At 43.2% G+C, this 9008-nt stretch overlaps 1 protein-coding gene across 1 annotated transcript in view; it reads right to left on the bottom strand.

Moving 5' to 3' along the window:
* The window catches only part of LOC102833553 (complement C1q and tumor necrosis factor-related protein 9-like), a 12726-nt gene extending 11134 nt beyond the window's left edge, over nt 1-1592 (bottom strand). Inside the window, exon 1 of the mRNA XM_006831953.1 lies at nt 1427-1592. Within this exon, the coding sequence (XP_006832016.1) occupies nt 1427-1592 (166 nt within the window). The remainder of the gene's footprint in view (nt 1-1426) is intronic.
* Between the last annotated feature and the right edge of the window lie 7416 nt (nt 1593-9008).

Genomic DNA, 9008 nt, shown 5'->3' with positions numbered 1-9008 from the left:
ACCATGTGGTTGTCAGATTAAAAATGGCCAATACCAGTCCATTTCAGCTCACTAATGCCTAAGATATCGATGTTTATGCGTTCCATTTCATTTTTGACAATTTCTAATTTTCCTAGATTCATACTTCATACATTCCATGTTCTGATTATTAATGGATGTTTACAGCTGTGTTCTTCATTCTGACTTGTGCTCCATTAGCAAATGAAAGTTCTGAATGCTTTACTCCCACAGGCTTTACTCCATTTGCGTCATCATGGTTAACTCTACTTTGAGGAGGCAGCTCATCCCCCATCGCATTTTGAGTGCCTTCTAACCTGAGGGACTCATTTTCTGGCACTATATCTGACAGTGTTTTCTGCTATTCATAAGGTTTTCAGTGACTAAATATTCAGAAGTAGTTCATCACTCCTTCTTCCTAGTCTGTCTTCGTCTAATTGCTATGGTCAGAACCAATTGGTCAGAACCAATTCCACAGCACACCACCACCAATCCCCCATGATGAGATCTAATATAACGTAATCACTGTCCCATGATGTGATCTCATGTGATTAGCCCTAATCTGATGTAACTATCCTATGTGTTATAAACCCTAATTCCCAGGATATTAATGAGGCCAGATGCTATTTTCACAATTAGGTTGTATCTTGAGCCAATCTCTTTTAAGATATAAAAAATGTTAAACAGGCATGCAGAGCTCAGAGGGACTTACTACGTCCAAGAAGGAAGAGCCAGGAATGGAGTAGTGCCTTTGAATCTGGGGTTTCCACACTGCAAATCTACTAAACTCAAAAAAAGACGGTGCCAAGACACCTGGAGATCTCCAAAGAATGCTGGGTCTACAGATGCTGAAAGAGACAAAGACCTTTCTGCAGCCTCCTAAAGTGTGAGAGGATACTTTTCTTTGCCTCCATTTGAGTCATTTCTGCTCTAGAAGCCCAAGGTAACCAAGGCAGGTTGGGCAGAGGACTTGATGACAGTAAGACTACCTCAGAAACTTAGACTAGGCTTTTTAGTACGTAGAAAAGACACTGGTCTAAGACCCAAAGCTGCCTGGAACCCTGTAGATTTGGGAGTTCTTCAATGGCATTTATCTATCTATCGGCCCCAGGTTGTCAGAGATCTGACCCACCCTCTACATCTGTGGTACCCTTTGCTCCTGAAAATGACCCTCTAGCATTCGGAGATGATGGAGAACAAAGAGAGATTTCCACTACATTAGAAAGTCCGCACAGTGGTATCATGTTGGTCTTGATCGACAACACCTCCCACAGAATCTAGGGTGAAGAAGGATCTCAGTAAACGTTTGCTGGAGGGATGAATGAGCAGAGAAAGAGGGATGGTTAGAATGGATGAATGGGTGGATGCATGCCTAAGATTCAATGACCAGAAGGCCTGAGTAGGGAGAGAGCCGCCAGGGGCGGAGTACCTGCGTCCCCTTTGTCCCCCTTTGCTCCATCTCGTCCATCTCTTCCAGGCAAACCATTGTGCCCGGGATTCCCAGGGATGCCGGAATGCCCTTGTCTGCACACGTCCTGTGTATCCACATTCCCTGTGCAGGCTCCTACGGTAAGCAGGATCCACCAGAATCTCATGGCTCGAATGACAGAGTGTGAACTGAAAAAGCGAAACACAAAACAGAAGCGATGAGTTTCCATCTCTGGGGCCACGCACACTCTTCTGCTCCTTACGCTTATCCTATGGCATCAAGATTTTTTTCAGATTAAGAAGTCAAAAGGAGGTAAATCAGGATTTTCCATCGAAGCTGTTGAGGATTTGCGCTTGAGAAAATCTCTCTGCTAAAGCTGTGGCTGACCTCCTCAAAACACTCTCGTAATAAGCAGATGGGATCGTTCTTTGGCCCTCCAAAAAGTCAAAAGTCAAAAATGTTTTGAGCATCCCGAAAACACTCTTGCCATGGCCTTTGCTCTTGACTGGACCACTTTAGCTTTGGCTGGACCACGTCCACCTCTTGGTAGCCATTGCTCAAAGTGTTCTTCTCTTCAGGATTGTACTGATAAAGTCACGTGTCATCTCCTTTTACAATTCTTCCCCAAAATGCTGCAGGATCTTGATTCTATTTATTTAAAATTTCCATTAAAACTCTGCTCTGGTCTGCAGCTGATCTGGATGCCACAATCTGGGCATCCACTGAGCAGAAAGTATGCTCAACTTTCTCAGTCAGAGTTGTATAAGCTGACCCGGTGGAGACGTTTACAGCATTGGTGATTGTTTCTGCTGCTAACCATTGGTCCTCTTCAGTCAGGGCGCAAACGAGATGAATTATTTCCTCCCTAATTGATGTGGATGGTCTGCTGCTGTGGACTTCATCTTCAACATCTTCTTTTTCCTTCTTAAATGTGTTACCCATTTGTAAACTGCTGGTTTCTTTGGGGCATTGTCCCTATAAATATTTCATCAAGCATCAGTAATTTCACCGTTCGTTCTCTCAAGCTGCACCATAGATTTGATGCTTGTTCTAGCTTCGATTTTATCAGACTTCATGATGTGTTAACAGTGACTCTTTCAAACTGATGTCTTATTCTTAGGGTCTCAGACTAGATCCTGCTCAGGCATGTTATGACAAGTTAATATGAGTTTATTTTGGGGCGAAAATACTAGAAATGCATGATTTTTTTTCTCCCCATAATACATATTTTCCATGAACGTTGTGAAAATCCCTTGTACAAAGCCCAAAGGGCAGCATTTTGCCCAAGGGCTTGTCGTAATTTTCTATCAAAATATAAAATTTCTTTCTACACTCAACTTCCTTTTGATCTAAGACAATCTCAAAGTAAAGTTATGCCTAATCTTACCTTAAGGCTGGGATCTCTGCTAAGATGGTGGACTAGGCAAAACAAGCTACCTAGACCAGACCCTCTGTGATAAAGACGTTGCTGTGTGCCATCAAGTCAGTTCTGAGGTGTTCAAAGTTGTTCAAACCAATCTGTGGTTCAGTGAATTATCCTGCAGTGCCACACCAGGACTCCATAATGAAGACGTTAAATGCCACTGAGTCAGTTCTGACTCATAGTGACCCAGTATAGGGCTTCCAAGGAGTGGCTGGTGGGTTTGACTCACCAACCTTGGGATCCAAACTTACCTTACAATCCTGTGCTTATCCTACAGTGCCATATCAGGGCTCTCTGATAAAGTTGTTGTTGTTGTTAAGTGCTGTCGAATTAGTTCCAACTCATAGCAAGCCTGTATAGGGTTTCCCAGAAGTGACTGGTGAATTTGAACCACCAACCTAGCAGTTCAGACTGACCTTGCGATCTAGTGCATTGTCCTGAAGCGCCACACCAGGACTCCATAATAAAGATGCGAGGCGGACAGATATGGATGATAATCCTAGAAGCCGAAGCTTTAGAGGACAGGATAGAAAAATGGACTGAATACTGACTGGGAGGAGAACCTGACCAGGGGCCGTGAGAGAGCAGACAGACCACTGCATGCTCAGCTGGCCTAATGTAGCACTGCCATCTTTCAAGCAGCATTTGACCAAGACAGCAGGCCGACAACACCAACACATACCACTAGTCGATGACCAGAAAGATGGGCTCCTCCCTTGTTCCTCTTCTGATGACCAGAAGTGTGGCCAGCCCCTACCCTCACCACCACATTCCCCACTCTCCCTGCACAGCCCAAGCTCTGCCTGACGTAGGAGCTGCACCCTTGTGCAACTGGAGTTGGGTGAACCTGCCCCACATCTGGAGGTGCCCAAATTCTGCCTCATCACACCAGGAGAACATGCAGTGCTGGGCCCCAGCCACCCTTGAGAGGCCAAGAGCCTTCTATCACCAGCTGCCCTCTGAGCTCAAACGAGTTCCTTCCAGGAATAGGCACCTTGCCCTCAGCCACTTTCTGAGCCAGTACAAACTACTTCCGGGTCAAGTACTCTGACCCCAGATAACATCTAGAATGCCAGGGGCTCCACCTAGGACGTACTGACCCACCCACTCACCTCTCTTCCCTCACCCCGTGTTGATTCACACCAGATACCTTAGACCCACCATTTTCTCCTGAATTCCCCCTGCCCCAGTTTTCTTATCCTCCCTCCTTTTTGTTCCCTCCCCCTTTTTTGATACTTTCTTTCTCTCTTATAAAAGGAGGTTGTTGTTGTTGTTGTTAAGTGCTGTTGAGTTGGTTCCGACTCATAGCAACCCTGTGTAGGGTTTCCGAGGCTGTAAATCTTTACAGGAGCAGGAAACCTCATCTTTCTCCTGCAGAACCGCTGATACTTTCAAACTGCTGACCTTTTCAAACTGCTGACCTTTTCAAACTGCTGACCTTTTCAAACTGCTGACCCTTTTCAAACTGCTGAGCCCAACTCGTAACTATTATGCTACCAAAGCTGGTAGTGTTGGAAAAAAAAAAATGGGGAAAAAAATAAGAATAAAATTGGGGCAGGGGCAGGTCATTGTTGTTAAGTGCCCCTGAGTTGGTTCCAATTCATGGCAACCCTGTATAGGGTTTCTGAGGAGCAGCTGGTGGGTTTGAACTGCCAACCTGGTGGTTCAAACTGACCTTGTGGCACTGCAGGATAATGCATTGGACCGCACAGTTGGAGATTCAAAACCACCAGAAGCTCCTCAGAAACCCTAGACAGGGTCATTATGAGTCGGAACCAACTTGAGGGCACTAACAACAACCTGCCCCAGTTTTGTTGTTTCCCCCCCACTCTTCCCCCCCTTTTTTATGCTTTCTTTCTTCTTTTATTTCTCCTGTTTCTCATCTCTTTTTCCCTCCCCTTCTCCTTTCTTATTTCCTCTTAGCTTTTTCATTACTTTCTTTTTCTTTTCTTTTCCCCACTCCCTTGTTTTGCTGATTGTATTTTTTCTTTTTCCTCTCTTTTGTTTTTTCTCTTCCCTTGTTTTTTATGATCCCTCACTTTTTTATTAGTTATTAAATTATTTTTTCTTGTTGCTTCCCTGCGTTTCCCCGCTTGTTTATTTTTTTCTTTGCTATTTTCTTGTTTTGCTGTTGTATTTGCTTTTTTCTCTTGTTTTTACCATTGCTGTTGATAATACCTAGATATGCGTCTTTTGAATTCTTTCTCGGGTAGCTTCCATGACGTTTCTTCCTCAGAAAGGTCTTGTGGCTCCGTGTTTTGGTAACTTGTTTGAGCCACTCTGTCTTGTTTCTTTGTGTGACCAGAAATTGTCGTTTGTCTCTGAGACTTTGTGGTATTGCTGTATTTGTATTTAGTTGTTTGGTGGGTGTGACAGAGAAAGTGAGTGTATACACAGTGCTCTGTTCACTACTCAGGTAGCACAGTGGAGTGTGGATTTGGCTGGGGCTGGCTGCTGATTATTGAAGACCAGATAGGTGAGCAGGTTGTTGCCCTCACTTAGTAGGTGTGGCTGAGTTTGGGAACCTGATCTCTGTCTCCTTCAGGTTGGATAAGAAAGAAACAATAACAAGGGCACACACACACAAATAAATTGGAAAAAAAAAACCAACAAGAGAAAGAAATAGAGACAATGTTCTACATCTAAGACTGGGGTCTTAAAAGCTTGTGAGCACACATATAAACTACAGGCATTGGTCTCTCCCCATCCAGAGGAAAGAAGAGTGATGGAAACTGAAGACACATGGAAATCATTAGTCCAGGGAACTAACGGACCATACGTCCATCAATTGCCACAATCCTAAAACCAGAAGAACTAGATGGTGCCCAGCAACCATAACCTACCAACTTCTCTGACAAGGATCACATTAAAGGGTCCTGGATAGAGTGGGAGAAAAATGTAGAACAAAACTCAAAATCATACAAACAAACCAACAGCTTACTGGTCAGATAGAGGCTAGTGGACCTCCTGAGACTGCGACCCTTAGTGAACCTTCAGGCCTAGAAATGAATTCATGGCCAAAGCTCAAGTTTCAACCAAACAACAGATAAATCTATAAGGGGAACAAAAACAAAAACTAGTGAGGTGCACACATCTTAGGACAATCAACCACTCAAGATCAAAAGGGCAAAGTTCAGAAGGATTAGGAAAAAAGGAGGAATGGAAACAGGAAACCCAGGGAGGAAGTGAGAGGAGGGAGGTTCCATGTGGGGACTGCAGTCAGTGAGATGAAACAAAATGGGTGTGAATTGTTGAGTGGAAAACTGATCCGCTCTGTAAACCTTCACCCAATTCACAATAAACAGTTTTTTTGTTTTCTTAATGGCAGTTTGGGAATCCTCAAGGGACTGAAATGGTCCAAGATCAGGGCTGTCGGGTTGGATGCGGTAATGTTTCTAAATAAAAATTTCCTACGACAGCCTTTGCTGTGCTTGAAGAATGGGCAGGTGCATTGTCGTGATAGGAAAACAAAGAAGAAATCCTCAGTGCAACTTTCCCAATCTTTTTCTCTCCAGTGTAATTTTTCATTTTCTTAAAACTTGTTCCTAATAATCTCCATGGTTATCCTGTGTCCTTCAAGAAAATCTATCAAGATGACCCATTTGGAATCCCAAGAAACAGCCACCAACCATTACCTTCTGAGCTGACCGTTCTGCCTTTAACTGGCCAAGCAGATCCCCTTGGAAGCCACTGTTTTTACTGGACCTGTTTTTTTTTTAAAGGCACCCTAGTGAGGAGCACTGGTGGCACAGTGGGTTAAGCCTTGGGCTGCTAACTGCAAGGTTGGTGGTTCCAATCACCTGCTGCTCCTCTGGAGAAAGATGCAGTTGTCTGTCTGATTTGGAGAATTGTTGTCTTGGAAACCTTCTACTCGGTCCTATAATGTTGCCACGAGTTGGAATCTACTCCATGGAAGTGGATTAAAATCAGGAAAGGGGAGCATCAGAGTTGTATCCTTTCACCATACTTGTTCAATCTGTATGCTAAGCAAGTAATCTGAGAAACTGAATTATAAGAAAAAGAACATGGCATCAAGATTGGAGGAAGACTCATTAGCATCCTGCAATATGCAGCTAATTCAAGCTTGCTTGCTGAAAGCAAAGAAGACTTAAAACACTTACTGATGAAGATCAAAGACTACACCGTTTAGTATGGTTTGTACCTCAATGCAAAAGAAACAAAAATCCTCACAACTAGACAAATAATTAGCATCAATAATACATGAAGAAAAGATTGAAGTTGTCAAAGACTTCATTTTGCTCGGATCCACAATCAATGCTCATAGAAGCAGCAACCAAGAAATCAAATGATGTACTGCATTAGGCAAATCTGCTGCACAAGACCTTTTTAAGGTGTTCAGGGGCAAAGATATGAGTTTGAGGACTAAGGCACAACTGATTCAAGCCAAGGTATTTTCAACAGCTTCATATGCATGTGAAAGGTGGACAGTGAATGAGGAAGACCATAGAATTGATGCATTTGAGTTCTAGTCTTGGAGAAGAACATTGAAGGTGCCATGGACTGCCAGAAAAACTAGCAGGTCTGTGTTTTAAGAAGTACAGCTGAGTGTTCCTTAGAAGCCAGGATGGTGACACTTCGTCTCTCAGACTTCAGACATGTTATCAGAAGGGACCAGTCCCTGGAGAAGGACAGCATGGCTGGTAAAGTGGAATGTCAGCAAAAGAGAGGAAGACCCCCAAAGACATAGATTGGCACAGTGGCGCCAGCAATGGACTCAGTATAACAACAATTGTGAGGTTGTGCAGGACCAGACAGTGTTTCATTCTGTGGTGCATAAAGTCACTATGTGTCGGAACCAACTTGATGGCACCTAACAACAACTAAAATGACATTACAATCTTCAAATCTGATATGGACTTAGCCTATGTCAGACCAATAAAACTGGGAATTCAAAAGGCAAAGAGAACAGAACTGGTATCCATAGAGACTTGTCTCTCAGGCTCTGTGAGACTGGAGTTGGAAACCGTGGGCATAGGAGGAGTCCTGGTGGGCACCAGCATCTGTTCAGTCACTCACCAGTCAGGGCTCAGGCTGGTTCTTGGGATCCCACTTCTGACACCAGAACTATCGAAAGAAAAATCAGATCAATAAGTCAACTTCGTTTTACTGAGCAGAAAAAGAGATTCTCCAGAAGGGAACAGAACTCCAGAAAAATGCACACATTGCATGATAATTTTGATCCATTTATATACAATACAAATTGTTAGGGGATTCCCCAAAGGGAAATTTAAAAGACTGGTTATCATTTAATCAGTAAGCAGTGACTCAGAGTGTTTTAATAAGTTTACCTGTTTGTCTTCTATAAGCTTGCTATGACTTATCTAATTATTTAAATGTTTCCCAGAATGTCTTTATCATGAGTTTTCATTTCTGGAAAGGTTTAAAAGTTAAATTTAAATAAGGTTGGGGGACACTTTCTTTAACAGTACTCAACTGTGAGACTTTGGACAAAGCGTGTTTCTGTGCCAGAGAAGAGATTGTTGTTGTTGCTAAGTACCATAGCAACCCTGTATAGGGTTTCTGAGGCTTTAGATCTTCACAGGAGCAGAAAGCCTTATCTTTTTCCTGAGGAGCGGCTGGTGAACTCAAACTGTATAACTTGTGGTTTGCAGTCCAGTGCTTATCCTATGGAGCCACCGTGCTCTCCAGAGAAGATGCCTACTTATCTCTGAGGGTTGCTTGCTGTGAAGACCTTGGATTACATTGTACATGTTTGAAAACACATTCATCATAAATCATTCTAGTGGTTCTGTTACTATAAGATGCATTCCTTTGAGTTAAGGTGTTGTTTCTCAGAGGAGCTACTGTGCAGAAAGGATGTAAGTACAATTTAGCAGAGGTTCACCTTAAAGTCCCACTTCTATTATAGCCTCACACCTGTGTGGGACAAAGAACTTGACTTGGTCTTTTGTCTTTGGTTTCTAAAAATAGTCCTTGGAATTTCCCAGCAATTCAGGGTGGCTTTGTTTTTGTAAAACAGCCACTACAGGGACCACATCTGGCAAAGTAATTTCAGGAAAAATGGGGGTGGGGGAGCCTGTCATTTGTATTCAGTGATCTTGTCAATTCCTGATTGACTATGCATTAAGATCCCAGTCAGGAAGTGTCTGTAACTATTAGAAAGGACCCAGGGCTGTG

The sequence above is a fragment of the Chrysochloris asiatica genome, unplaced genomic scaffold (assembly GCF_000296735.1).
Source record: "Chrysochloris asiatica unplaced genomic scaffold, ChrAsi1.0 scaffold00005, whole genome shotgun sequence".
NCBI classification, from domain to species: Eukaryota; Metazoa; Chordata; class Mammalia; order Afrosoricida; family Chrysochloridae; genus Chrysochloris; species Chrysochloris asiatica.
Note: the sequence above shows the minus strand (reverse complement) of the source record. Positions and strands in the feature narration are given on the sequence as shown.